Source organism: Scylla paramamosain, chromosome 44 (assembly GCF_035594125.1).
Source record: "Scylla paramamosain isolate STU-SP2022 chromosome 44, ASM3559412v1, whole genome shotgun sequence".
NCBI lineage: Eukaryota > Metazoa > Arthropoda > Malacostraca > Decapoda > Portunidae > Scylla > Scylla paramamosain.
In genome coordinates, this window is record NC_087194.1 from 2,627,656 (window position 1) to 2,642,510 (window position 14,855).

The following is a 14,855-nucleotide window of genomic DNA, read 5'->3' on the forward strand; positions in this document are numbered from 1 at the left end:
AGGCAGTCAGTCCCTTAGGCCTCCCTAGAATGTAGAAGGCTGAGAAAGTAGCAGCAGTAGTAGTAGTAGTAGTAGTTGACGTAGTAAAATCATTGAAGTATCAGAAATAATTGGATTAGTTCGGACTTAAAGGTTTTCTCAGCCTTCCTCTCCTCCCCTTGTCTGTCCCCATGTCCCAATGTCCCCAAGCTGTGGTGGTGCATGTCCTAGTGGTGGTGGTGGTGTTGGTAGTGTATTTCTCCAAGTAGGGATGACTGACTCAAAACGCTCACCCTTAGGGCCCCCACTGTCCTTCTGGCTAGTGTGTGTGTGTGTGTGTGTGTGTGTGTGTGTGTGTGTGTGTGTGTGTGTGTGTGTGTGTGTGTGTGTGTGTGTGTGCAGGCCATATTCTAAAACTCCTGTGCTGCATCTCCACTACATTCCAAAGGCTGGTTTAATTTACATGGGTTTTTAATGGTGTTTTTATGGTTCTAGTGGCAGATTAACTAATTTTCTACATTATTAACTGGAGAAACACTCTTGAGAACATGGCTAATCATCTCTGTGGCCTTTGGAAAAATACCAGTGAGAGAACTGTGTCATGTGAGAGAAGGTGTGAGTGAGAGAAGTGGTGTGTGTTGCCAGAGGACTGTGAGGGACGAGGGTGGCTAGGTTAGGTTACTGTGATGAGTGTCTGAACCCTTCGGCTGCTATGACTTCCCTACCATTTTTTTTTTTATATTTATTTTTTATTTATTTATTTATTTTTGTTTATTTATTTTATATCCATGTAGGAGGGGCTGTGGCCAGGGGCTACAAGTAAATTTAAATAAAAAAAAACCTTGAAATGCCAATCGAAAAACCAGAACAGCATTAAAAGTCAAAGAAATAAAAAAAATGGTCTATCATGGTGTATATTTTGAGTATACATTTATTCAGTTCATTGGTAATATAGCCAATGAAATTCACACCTGGTATATTCAGTATTTCGGCACCTGTCCAGTCCGTTAAATGCTGGAAGACAAATTTTACTGCATCTCTCCAGCCCCACAAATGCCTAGACCAAATTTTACTACATCTGTTCAGCCCCATAAATGCTGAAAGATGATTTTTATTATTGTTTACAAGATGATAGTGAGAGGGATGGTGAAGTGGCGTGGGGTGTCATGCCTGCTGCTTCATATTGGCACTGGAAAGGTGTCAGTGATTCTCGAGTGGTCTTACTGTCATATCACTAGCAGTCGAAGAGCTTAATCTCTCTCTCTCTCTCTCTCTCTCTCTCTCTCTCTCTCTCTCTCTCTCTCTCTCTCTCTCTCTCTCTCTCTCTCTCTCTCTCTCTCTCTCTCTCTCTCTCTCTCTCTCTCTCTCTCTCTCTCTCTGTATTTGTTGTTATCATTCATGTACATTTAGGAGTTGTAGCAGGTGTAGATTCCTCCTCTTCCTCCTCTTCCTCTTCCTCTTCCTCCTGGTGTATTTTTAAGGCATACATCTTATCTATACAAATCATTAATGTCATGCTGTGTACTTGTATAAAGAAACAAAGTGTAGTGTGTATTTAACTGCCTATTATTTTTATTAGCATATTTGTACCTTTTTATATACTTTGGAATGACTCTGTGTATGTACTACTCATGTTGTTGTGCTGTGGCTGGTGGTAGTGTACTGCAGTGTGGCGTGGCTGTGGTGTGACACTCGACAGGGCAGTGGTGAGGTGGTGAGGTGGTGAAGGCTCGGGTTACAGAAGGAAAAAGAGTGGGATAGGCTTGAAGTTATAGTATTTTAAAAGGGGATTTGAAGTAGAGTTATAGGAGATACAGAAGGGAGGTTTAAGTACATAGATGCTAGGAAATTAAAGGAGATAAATAAGTTAACTGTCTTGTATAGAAGTAGAAGAGGAGAGGAGAGGAAGAGTCAAATTTATAGATTTTAGAAGAGATTTGAAATAGACATGAGGTTATAGGTAGTACAAGAAGGAAGCTGAAGTAGATAGGCATTAGAAAAATAAAGAAGAGAATAGATAAATAGTCTTGTATAGAAATTAAGATGCTATAGATGTAGAAGGGAACTTTTATGAGGTTATAGAAGATACAGAAAGGAGGCTTAAGTACACAGACACTAGAAAAATAAAGAAGAGAATATATAGATAGTCTTGTATAGAAATCAAGGTGCTATAGATGTAGAAGGGAACTTTTATGAGGTTATAGAAGATACAGAAAGGAGGCTTAAATACACAGAGACTAGAAAAATAAAAGAGAATAAATAGATAATCTTGTACTGAAATTAAAACATTTAACACATTTTGCCAGGAAACTGAACTTCTAGATATGAATATTATGGATCTGGTTTGTAAATATGATGTAAACTTGAGTGGATGTGAAAGCAGTGAAAAAAAAAAGGCTTGTACAAACTTATTTAGTAATTAATATTTTATTGGTGGGAAATTGAACTTGTACATACAGAGATTGAGGAGACTGGCTGCTTGTGAATGTGGGTGTCAGTTTGAGTGCATGTGAAAATAATAACAAAAGAAAGGAGAATCTAACAGACAAATTGAGTAGTTGAATATTTTACCAGGAGAATTAAACATGAGAAAATTGATATGAGAGAGACAGGAAACCACAATAGGGAGGGAACCGGCACACATAAGAAGCCTTTTTCCACTTCTTATTGTCTTTGACCAGTGTCCTTACAAAAAAAAAGAAAAAAGACAAGAAAAAACAGGCAGATAGGCAGGCAGGCGGGGTGGGGGTGGTAACAAGGGCCGCCAGCTGACCACATATAATTTTCAGGCTGAGTACACTAAGGCACTAGAGGCTTACCACAGTAGCCCAGCTTACCAACAGTACCTGGCTGCGAAGAACAAAGGTAGGTACTGTCAGAGTAGGGATTCACGGCCTGCTTGATGAGAAAGACAGCGGGCTATCAAGCAGTTCACCTTTCCTCCCCATTACACCACCCAGCCTTCCCTCCAGCCTTCCCTCCAGTCCCTCCAGCTATTACTTCTGTCTTCCCTCCCTCTGTGTTAGCTTGATGCATCCATAAGTATGTTTGCATGTGACTTCAGCGCCTGTGTTGTGCTTTATCCAGGAAGTGGCTTGTGTTGTTTGGTGGTGGTGGTGGTGGTGGTGGTGGTGGTGGTGGTGCATGGGTGTGCTGTGGTGTGCTGTGGGCTGCATGGTTCCTTTCATTGTGGTCTTTGCAGTCTGGTTTTCATTGCAGTGACGTCAAAACTTGGACACTGAGATCAGATTTACGACACATCAGACTTAAGACACTGAGATTAGACTTAAGGCACTGAGATGAGACTTAAGACACTGAGATTAGACTTAAGGCACTGAGATGAGACTTAAGACACTGAGATTAGACTTAAAACACTGAGATTAGACTTAAAATACTGAGATCACACTTAAGACACTGAGATTAGACTTAGAACACTGAGATCAAACATAAGACGCTCAGATCAGACTTAGAACACTGAGATCAAACTTAAGACACTGAGATTAGACTTAAGACACTCAGATCAGACGTAAGACACTGAGACCAAACCTACTCCACACAAGAGAAGGACATCCGCACGAGTAAACCTTTCACTCCACACTTGTCAGCCGCCCAACTCAATCAGAAAAATAAGGATGTTGACAAATTAGGAAGCTGACTTAATTGATGCTAGTAAATAAGGAAGCTAATTTAACTGATGCTGATGAATAAGGAAGCTAACTTGATTGATGCTGAGAAATAAGTTAGACGAAAAGGCAAAAAGAAAAAGAAAAAAAGAACAGCAGCAATCTCAGAATCATAGCAAACAATTACAATCCTCGCATCACATTACTCCTGCTGCAAAGTTGACCACAGCACACAGCACCCACCTCAACAGCAGCACGCAGCATGTCATTGGGCTGTCTCCTCTGTCCTCCTCTTGTCCTGTCCTCCTCCATCCTATGCTGCTCCCCCTCCACCCAGCCTTGTGCCCCCTCCCCTCCCTCACCCACTCCCAAACAACCTGGGCTGCATACTGGCGCCACTGAGTCAACCGCAGCTGCATCACCGCCACACTAACTCTGCCACTGCATCTCACTACACACCTTGCTACCCACCACACTACCACACCAGCTCTACCACAATGCATTTATCACCACACCCCCTCCCACACCACCACAATAACCTCCCAGCACACCTTTCTTTACCACTAATATCACCACACCACCACAGCCTCACCGCCACACACTACCACTACTACTCGCCCTTGTGGTTTCGTTTTCAGCTTGAATATGAAAAGGCTATGAAAAATTACCATGCTTCGCCAAGTTATCAGGCTTACCTTAACGCCAAGACAAAGGGTAAGTATGGAGAGCCTCATAACTAATAATATATCCTTATACTTTCTTATGTCCCCCTTATACTGGCATTTGTACGTATCCTGTCTCGTTCCCCACATCCCCTGCCTCGTGTACCCTCACCAGGCTTCTTGTTCCCTCGTACTCTACCTTACATCTCGTCATACACTCTCATGCGCAGAATATTCTTATCTTGTGCTGTTTTCTCATTGTCATGCTCCTTATACTGTTTTTTTTATATTTATTCATACTTTCTTGTCACCTCATTCTTCTCATATGCTTAAAAATTGTATATATTATTCTGTTTTGTGAATTTTAACCTTGCTAGTGTGTGTGTGTGTGTGTGTGTGTGTGTGTGTGTGTGTGTGTGTGTGTGTTAATTTATCATGCATATATACACATAAATACACCTGTGCATTTCTTTTTTAGTGTATTTTGGATTTTCCACACAAACATTTAGTATTTAGCTTTTTTAGTGCATAACTGAAAGGAATTTATTTGTTTGTTTTGAGTTATTGTGAATTTAGCGCATAGTTTTGAACACAACAAAAAAAAAGAGAAAAAAAGAAAAAAGATAGAATAGGCCATCACAAGAACGAGAGAGAGAGAGAGAGAGAGAGAGAGAGAGAGAGAGAGAGAGAGAGAGAGAGAGAGAGGATAAAATGTCACAACACCAACAACAAAATAAAGAAAGAAAGAGAGAAGAAAAAGAAATAGAAAAAAGACAGGAGAGGAAATAACACCACCAACAACAACAACAACAAAGAAAAAAAGAGAGAAAGAAGAAAAAAACAAGATAGGAAAAACAAACAAACAAACAAACACCCACAATTAAACAAACACAGCAAAACACCACCTAACCTAACCCGTGGAGGTGCTGATGTGTGTTGGTGTCCCCAGCAGGATCAGCCGCATTGGAAGAGAAGGAGATCCTGGAGCGGTCGTCGTCGGCAGCCACCACGGGCACCAAGCTGGACCGTCGCATTGACATCCAGCCAGCCGAGGATGAGGACGGTAAGGGTGAGTGTGTTTGTTGGTTCTGTTTTGAGTTGTGCCTTGTATTGTTTTGTTTTTTTTATCTTTTTTTTTTTTCTTTTTTTATATAGTTTTTATTATTATTATTATTATTATTAATATTATTATTATTATTATTATTATTATTACTATTATTGTTGTTGTTGTTGTTGTTGCTGTTTATTTTTTATTTTATATATTGCTTTGGTATTTGTTTCATATATATATATTTTTTTTAGTTCTTTTTATTCTTTTTTTCTTTTACTTCCTATACATTTATTTTATTTATTACCCATTTACTTCTGTTTTTATTATTTTTCTCTTTTTCCATATTTCATTCCTCCTTTCAATTTTTCCCCTTCTTTTCCCTCCTTTCCTATTTGTATTTATATTTCCTGTTGCTACTCTGTCCTATTCGCCTCCACTCTTCATATCATCAACTATTTCTATTCTTTTCTCTCATATTCCTCTCCCTCTTCACTTTCCGACTGCTCTACACCCCCACCCCCCCAGTAAACTACCTACACCCCTACCTGCCAGTAATATTCCCAGTAACCTTTCTACACCTCTCCCTGCCCATCGTTAAGCTTTCTACACCCCTACCTGACCCCCTAATAGCCCCATTAACCTCTCTACACCTCCACCTCTTCTCCAAGACTATGACGATGGCCTGAGCGTCAAGCATGTGTCGCACGCTCGCTACCTCCGCAATCATCGTCTCATCAATGAAATCTTCTCCGACACTGTGGTGCCTGATGTGAGAAGTGTGGTCACCAGCCAGCGCCTCTCTGTCCTCCGCCGACAAGTCCAGTCCCTTACTATGCATCAGGTTTGTGGGCTTTGTGTGTGTGTGTGTGTGTGTGTGTGTGTGTGTGTGTGTGTGTGTGTGTGTGTGTGTGTGTGTTTAAGGTTTCAGATTGTTCTTGAGCGTTTTGTTTCATAAGCTCGTCTCTCTCTCTCTCTCTCTCTCTCTCTCTCTCTCTCTCTCTCTCTCTCTCTCTCTCTCTCTCTCTCTCTCTCTCTCTCTCTCTCTCTCTCTCTCTCTCTCTCTCTCTCTCTCTCTCTCTCTCTCTCTCTCTCTCTCTCTCATCAGCTCCTTTCCTGTAATTGCCTGTCTTCAGCCTCTCTCCTTCTCTTGCTATTCATCAACTCCTGTCTTCTGACTGACTGTCTTCAGCCTCTCTCATCACTGCAGTGTTGCATCTTTTGTTATCTACTACTGCTATTTTCACACTAACTGCATGCCTCCCCTTCTCACTGCACAAGACTTTCTACACTTTCTATGTTCTCTCATCCCTATTCTGTCCACCTCTCTAATGCAAGAGTTAACCAGCATTCTCAAATCATTCACCCCTTTTCTCATAAACTCTGGAACTCCCTGCCTGCTTCTGTATTTCCTCCTTCCTGTGACTTAAAGAGGGAGATTTCAAGACCCTCCAATTCTGAATGCTCCTTTCTTTTGGGACTGGCACCTCTGTGGGCCTTCGCTCTTGGCAGTGCCCCTGACGTGAAAGAAATAGATGAATAAAAATCCGAAGGCTGTAGGAGAGAACCCACTGACTCCCCTCCCCTTCCCTCCCCTGCAGAAGAAGCTGGAGACTGAATTACAACAGATAGAGGAGAAGTTCGAAGCCAAGAAACGGAAATTTGTGGAGGCCGGCGACAGCTTCCAGTCTGAGCTGAAGAAAGTAAAGGTACACTTATATTTTTGTTTGTGTTTACGTTTCTCTATTGAATTGTGGGTAATCTGTCTTTTGGGGGCTAGCATCTCACCAGGCCTTCTCTCTATGTCTCTCTTAGTGGGCTTTTCTTCTTCTTCCACTTCTACCATTAGCCAGTGCCTGTCTTGCATAAATAAAAGGGATCAGGGACTTATAAATGGATGGATGGATTGGGTAGGGAGAGATAGACAGATGAGTGGATTGGATCAGGAAAGAAGTGAATAGTGTATGGATAGATGGGATGAATAGACAGGAAGAGGAGTGAATAAGGTAGATACATAGGTACATTGGTCAACGGATGGATGGATGGATGAGATTAATAGATACAGAGGTGAGTGAAGAGAATGGAGGGATCAAATTAATGGAGCAGTGAATAGGTGGGTGACTCGTAAATAGACAGGTGGATGAGTGAACAAAACAACTTCATGCATACAGCAATAAACGAACGAATCAGATAAATAGATAGATAAGTGAACAAAACAACTTCACATACACCCCTCCCTCCATCTCCCCGCACCCCTCCACAGGCAATGGCCCCCAAACTGGATGAGACTTCCTTTACACTAATGGTGGAGAGACAGAAGGAGGTACTGCGGCGCGAGGCTGAGGAACGGCAACGCACCGCCCAGGGCCTGCCCCCCGCCCCACCTCCACCTCCTCCCCCCAGACCACAGCCCCCGCCACACCAGCCCAGCCAAGGGAGGAGGGCACCGAGGCAGCTGGCCCAGTGCCCCTCAACACCGCCACACCTGTTGAAGCCACACCCTCACCTGCCCTCCCTCAGGTAAGCTTTGTTTCACTGATTTTGCCTTTTAATTATTTATTTGTTTATTTGTTTATTTGTTTGTTTACTTATTTATTTATTTATTTATTTATTTATTTATTTATTTATTTAGTGTGTGTGAGATGCTAGGTATTTTTTCGTCTCGATATTGCATTGTTATTAAACCATCACTACAGACATGAAAACACCTTGAAAACTTAGGTTAAGTTGAACCTGTTTAGAAAAACCACACATTTTTAAAACCACAATTAACTTGCTGATGAAACACTTACTTTTCTCTCTCTTAAACCTTGAAAACTTAGGTAAGGTTAAGCAGCATTTGTTTAGCCACACATTTCAAAACCCATTACCTTGCTAATCTAACACCTCTCCCTCTCTCTCTCTCTCTCTGCAGGAAGGGAGTGAATCAAACGCAGAAGCAGAGAGCAGCAAGCAGGAAGGTGAGACAGCGAGACACCTACCTTAAGTCACCCTAACCTAACCCTAATCTACCCTAACACCTCCCAGACCCATCCTTTACTCGTCCTTCCCTTCCCTCCACATCCTGGCCCGTCCCCTTCCGCACCCATGCCCCCCACATCACTCAAATATCTCTGTCCTTCTATTTATCATCTTTTATTCACTGTTTCTTCATTTTGGTTGTTGTTTTTCTTTCACTGTCTTGTTTATCATCTTTCATCCATTATTATTACATTTTTTCTTCATTTTTTTTCTTTATTCTTTTCATTTGTCATGTTTTATTGACTATTTCTCCATTTATTATTGTTTTTTTCATTCACTGTCCTTCATATTTATCTTGCATTTACTATTATTCCATTACTTATATTCTGTCATTCATTATCTTTGTTTATCTTTTATTTATGTTTATTTATCATCCTCTCTCCACTATCATTCCAATTATTCCCCTCTTTCATTCCTAATCTCTCCATTTATCACAATCTTTCACTCTTACTCCATTTATCATCCTGTCTCATCCACTGTCTTTCCAGTTATTCTCCTCTTTCATTCCTAATCTCTCCATTTATCACAATCTTTCACTCACCATTTATCATCCTTTCTCATCCACCATCTTTCCAGTTATTCTCCTCTTTCATTCCTAATCTCTCCATTTATCACAATCTTTCACTCTCCATTTATCATCCTGTCTCATTCACTATCCAATTATTCTCCCCTTTCATTCCTAATCTCTCCATTTATCACAATCTTTCACTCTCTCTCCATTTATCATCTTTCATTCACTTCATTTATTACCATTTTTCATTCACCCTCCTCCCAGTTATCATCCTCTCATTCACAATCACATTTATCACCATCTTCACTACCAATGCACTTACCCCTTACCACCATCACATCACACAAACTGCATTTTCATTATCACATTCACAGCCACCAGACAACCCTTACCCTCCTCCACCTCTTATTTTCCCTTAGTAAACAGTACTGGAGAGGTGGCAGTCTGTAGGTGGCAGGCAAGATTGGGGAATTGCTTCTCTCTCTCTCTCTCTCTCTCTCTCTCTCTCTCTCTCTCTCTCTCTCTCTCTCTCTCTCTCTCTCTCTCTCTCTCTCTCTCTCTCTCTCTCACTCTCTCTCTCTCTCTCTCTCTCTCTCTCTCTCTCTCTCTCTCTCTCTCTCTCTCTCTCTCATACATACACACAAGCCAGGAAGGAAATGAAATACTGTATTGATTTTCTTCTTTTCAGTCTAATCTGTGGTTTAGGAATCCTTTTACTTGTCTGTTTGTTTGTTTGTTTGTTTGTTTGTTTGTTTGTTGTTGATGCTACTTATTGTTCTGCCTGAAAATTGTGCAGTTTTTACTTTTTTCTCTCTTTTTTTCTTTGGGTTTTTATCATTTTTTTTTTTTTTTTTTTATATGTATATTGTTTTATGCTTTTCTTATGTTTTTGTTTTTAGACTCTCTCTCTCTCTCTCTCTCTCTCTCTCTCTCTCTCTCTCCCTCTCTCTCTCTCTCTCTCTCTCTCTCTCTCTCTCTCTCTCTCTCTCTCTCTCTCTCTCTCTCTCTCTCTCTCTCTCTCTCTCTCTCTCATCTCTCTCTCTCTCATGCATTATATTTATCTTTCCATTAATTTTAAACTTTTTTTTTTCAGTTTCCCAAGTTTATTTCCCTCCACTTCTCTCAAAATCATTCTCTGTATTTATTTTTTTCTTTGTTTTTTCATTAGTTTATAACCTTTTCTTATGTTTCCTAAATTATTTCCATGCAGATGTTTTTTTTTTTTTTTCATTGATTCTAACCTTTTCCAGTGTTTTCTAAATGACTTCCCTCCATTTAACTAAAAAATCATGCACTGTACTCTTTTTTTTTCCATTAATTTTAACCTTCTAAGTTTCCTGAATAACTTCCCTCTATTTGTGTCTCCCCTGTGGACTGCCTGCCCCCAACAGAACTGACCTAACACAGTCTGAACCACCCCTGTCATCCCCCTGACCACCACCACCACCACCACAGCACCTTTCCCACACTTGTACAGTCCAGGTCAGAAACCCTATAACCTCCCATGGTACCTAAGCCTCTCCCCCTTCCTCTCAGTCCCTCTGATCTGCCGACAGTCTCACAGAACACGAGAATTGATAGAAAGAAATATAGATCAGTAAAAATTAAATGGAGAGAGATAATGTGCTTAGAATTTGAAAGTAAAGGTGATGTGTGTTTGTGTGTGTGTCTGAGAAAACAATAATAAAACAGGGAGGTTGGCTTGAGAATTTAATTAATCTCTGGCCTTTGAAAATAGTTGTTGTGAGAGTAACGGGTCAGAAAACAGCCTTAAAAATGTGAAATATTGTGTGTCTGGAGGCTTGAAAAGTAGGGAAAACATGCTTGAGAATTTAATTGATCTGTATGTCCTTGAAAATAGTGCTTGTGAGGGGTTAGACTTGAGAAAACAGGCTTGAAATCAACTCTGTCACACACATAAATGACAGAGGCTGGTCAGGGAGAAGACAAGAGGACAAGACATTCACACCAACCCATTCACTGCAATACAAAACAACATTGCCAGAAGTATGTAGAGGGTTTAAAAGAATAGATTTTGCAATTTCTATCCTGTTTTAAACATTGCAGGTGGACATAGAACAAGGAAAGATGTCAGATTAGTAATTATGATGTACCGAAAAAGCAATTTAGGAGTGAAAGACAGGTTAGTAAGGAGCAACTGGCAATACCTCTTAAATTAACCCTCCTTAGCAAGAGTCTGTTCCTTCCATAATCTTCAACGATGATGAGAGAGAGAAGCAAGACACATTAAAGACACAGGTTAGGAAGGAGCAACTGGCAATACCTTTAACATTTAACCTCCTTAGCAAGTGTCCATTCCTTCCATAATGTTTGACGATGAAGAGAGAGAGAGAGAGAGAGAGAGAGAGAGAGAGAGAGAGAGAGATGACACTCACATCGAAGACACAGGTTTAGAAGAATTAGCAGGCAATACCTCTCACATGTATCCTCCTTAGCAAGTGTCTATTTCTTCCATAATCTTTAACGGTGCGTGGTGATGCCAGCGCACTAAAGATTTTTCTCACTGCAAGGCCAAGTGAAATGCGAAAGTAAGTGCTATTTCTGATCAGACATTACTTCACCCATCCTCCTCCTTGTCCCCATCCTGTTGAGATCCGCTGTTAATATGCTGCACGTGCTGTTCTGTTGCATGTTAGGACTGCGCTGTGTCTGTCCCCCCTGTAGTGACCTGGCTGTGATTTGTTCTGTCCCTCCCCTGGTAGTGCTGCAGTGTTGTGTGGCTGTGTGGTGGTCTGAGAGGTGGTGGTGGTGGTGGTGGTGATGTGATTATTGTAGCCGAACATCAGTGGCACTCATGCACTTAATGTCACTGAAGACTGTTATGTTCTTAATCCAGTTCTTGTGTTTAGGTGAGATAAACTAAACAGATTGACAGACAAGCTTAGAATAGACACTGAACAGGCATATTCATTTCTTAATCTGGTTCTTGTGTTCACCTGAGATAAACTAGACATAAACTAGACACTGACAGACAAGCTTAAAATAGAACACTGAACACAGACATATTCAATCCTTAATCTGGTTCTTGTGTTTAGGTATTCAAGGAAGGCAGGAGGTGAGATAAGCTTGACAGATCAACAGGCAAGCTTAAAATAGAACATTGAAACAGACACACATATTCAGATTTTTCATAGTAACAATTGTTTGAGCTAATACTCTCTAATATGCTCAAAAAATAGCAAATATTTCTTAAAACCACTAATATTTAGAAAACCAACACTTAATAGACTGCCCCTCTCTCTCTGTCTCTCTCTCTTTCTCTCCCTCTGTTTTTCCCTCTCGTCCTCGCCCTTCCTGTCACATCGGAGCATTGCTGCGTGTATCTGTGTGTTGTGAGGGGAAGGCTACAGAATATTTGGGTCTTGGCTGCCTTGGGAACTTTCTAACAGTGAAACAGTTACTTATGTACCTGTGACTGGCTGCATACTGTACTTAATTTAGTCTTTTGTGCATCTCTGCCATTCCCTTGCAATGTCCCACCCTCTCACACACATACAGACATACACATAATTCTGTCTGTCTATATAACAGGATAGCATATTTGTTTCTTTTTATAAGCTGGCAAAGCAAAATACCCACCACACAATTTCAGATACAAGAAATATTTATGGGAAAGTTTAGCAAGAAAAAAAAAAAAAAGCCAAAAAACAGATATACAGATTAGAAGAGGGGATAGAAGCAAGGAATGTATATCAGCTGAGAGAACATTACAAAATAGAGACACAGCATCATAGGAGTGTAGCTCAGATCCTGTATACAACTAAATAAAGACACGAACGCATACACTCACCTATTATTATACATTGGTGGCAGTTGTGGGATCAGTATTCATTGACAAAACACCATCACAGTTTCCTCATTTGATACGTTTTGTTCTTGCTTCTTATTGTGATATTTGCTCTCTCTCTCTCTCTCTCTCTCTCTCTCTCTCTCTCTCTCTCTCTCTCTCTCTCTCTCTCTCTCTCTCTCTCTCTCTCTCTCTCTCCTCTCTCTCTCTCTCTCTCTCTCTCTCTCTCTCTCTCTCTCTCTAACACCATTTTCTTTATATAAATATTTCCATACAAGAAAGAACATACAAAAAAAAATCAGATACCTTTTTAGGCCTATCACAAATACACATACAAACAAACACACACACGCATACGCACACACTCTCATCAACTCCACACCTCTCTCCCCCATTCATACTCCCCCATCCTTCCATTCATTCTCTCCCCCCTCCCTTCTCCCCCAACACCCTTCCCACCCCTTGTTCCTTATTCATAGTTAGTAGAAGTTGTAGATATAGAAGTAATGTTTAAGCTTGGTCAGTGGTTCCTTTTGATGTAGAGGAGAACATTCCTTTAGCCTTCAGCTTATTATTATTATTACTATTATTATTATTATTATTATTATTATTATAGTTGTTTTGTGGGAATTATTTTTTTTATCAGTTTTTGTTTTATTTTATTTGTGTGTGTGTGTGTGTGTGTGTGTGTGTGTGTGTGTGTGTGTGTGTGTGTGTGTGTGTGTGTGTGCGTGTGTGTGGATTAATTTTGTTCGGCTTTTCAGCTTCCTTATTTGTGGGTAATGATTATTAATGTTATTTAGATTTCTTTTCCAGGGTGATTTCTTTTAGATCTGTGGGTAATTATTATTATTATTATTATTATTATTATTATTATTATTATTATTATTATTATTATCATTATTATTATTATTGATATTACTGTTTGGTTCTTAGTATTTCAGTTTTGTATATATGTATATTATTATGTAGCATATTGCTGTATACATGTATGTGTCTGTGTATCTATCCATCTATTCATCTATTATTATTATTATTATTATTATTATTATTATTATTATTATTATTATTATTATTATTGTTATGGTATTGTGTATCTATTTGATTATGTCATGATGCATGTGCTGTGTTGTGATGGTGTGACCCATTATGTGGTGACCTCATCCTGTGGTGCTGTGACCTCATGCTGTACCGTTTCACTAAGCACCATTGTAACTAGTGGCTGGTGCCGGTAAGGGATGATATTCTGTAACATTCCTGTGTCACACCTCTACTTTTCAAAGGCCATAGTGGAAATGATGCAGGTCTTGAAGGGTCATTTTACAGTTCTAGTGACAGATTAACAACAACATTAAAAACAGGAGAAACACAATTTAACAAAGGCTCTAATTGAACTAGTTTCCGAGGGTGTGTTTACAGTTCTAGTGACAGATTAGCAACATTTCTACAATATGAACCAGAGAAACTCTTGAGACAACTTACCAAAGGCTCCAATTGAAGTTACACAGGTTTCCAAGGGTGTATTTACAATTCTAGTGACAGATTAACAAGATTTCTACATCATGAACTCTTGAAACACTCTGGAGATAACTTAAACAACTTACCAAAGGCTATAATTGAAGTTACACAGGTTTCCGAGAGTGTGTTTACAGTTCTAGTAGCAAATTAGCAACATTTCTACATTATGAACAGGAGAAATAGTCTTGAGAGCCCGGCTAATCATCTCTATGGCCTTTGAAAATAGTCGTGATGAGAGAGCAGGGCGTTTCAAAATACTATCCTAGGTATCACAATCACAAGTTATATTGGGGCTCGGCAAAGTAGTACAGGGCGATGGTGACCCGTGATGAAGCGAGGTGACCTATGATGAGGTGATGTGACCCTGTGGCCGTGTGATGGTTGTCTGTGGTGAACTAGTGTGCATATCTGGGATGTGTCGTGGCATGTGTGTCTCCACCTCTAGTGCTAACTGTGACCTTCTGCTTTAGCTGTCCCGAGCACCACACCAGCCGCCAACACCACCACCACCACCACCACCTCCTCCTCCACCACCACCTCCTCCTCCACCGCCACCACCTCAACCACATCAGCCTCCATCACCACCACCACCACCACCGCCACCGCCGCCCCCCCAAGCACCTCCACTCCAGCAGTGAATGGACCCACCTCCGCCGCTGCTGCTCTCTCCACTCCCACTCCCACC

General features: G+C 40.6%; 1 protein-coding gene across 16 annotated transcripts in view; it reads left to right on the plus strand.

Moving 5' to 3' along the window:
- The window catches only part of LOC135094066 (SWI/SNF-related matrix-associated actin-dependent regulator of chromatin subfamily E member 1-like), a 34,922-nt gene extending 20,114 nt beyond the window's left edge, over positions 1 to 14,808 (plus strand). For 9 of the 16 annotated variants that reach the window (XM_063993827.1, XM_063993825.1, XM_063993830.1 and 6 more), the window contains 7 exons: positions 2,769 to 2,844; positions 5,214 to 5,333; positions 5,984 to 6,156; positions 6,914 to 7,021; positions 7,576 to 7,832; positions 8,227 to 8,272; positions 14,641 to 14,808. In XM_063993827.1, the coding sequence (XP_063849897.1) occupies positions 2,769 to 2,844; positions 5,214 to 5,333; positions 5,984 to 6,156; positions 6,914 to 7,021; positions 7,576 to 7,832; positions 8,227 to 8,272; positions 14,641 to 14,808 (948 nt within the window). Of the gene's footprint in view, positions 1 to 2,768; positions 2,845 to 4,240; positions 4,317 to 5,213; positions 5,334 to 5,983; positions 6,157 to 6,913; positions 7,022 to 7,575; positions 7,833 to 8,226; positions 8,273 to 14,640 lie in introns of all 16 variants that reach the window. The other 7 variants (XM_063993818.1, XM_063993816.1, XM_063993820.1 and 4 more) reach the window with 7 other exon arrangements.
- The last annotated feature ends 47 nt before the right edge of the window (positions 14,809 to 14,855 follow it).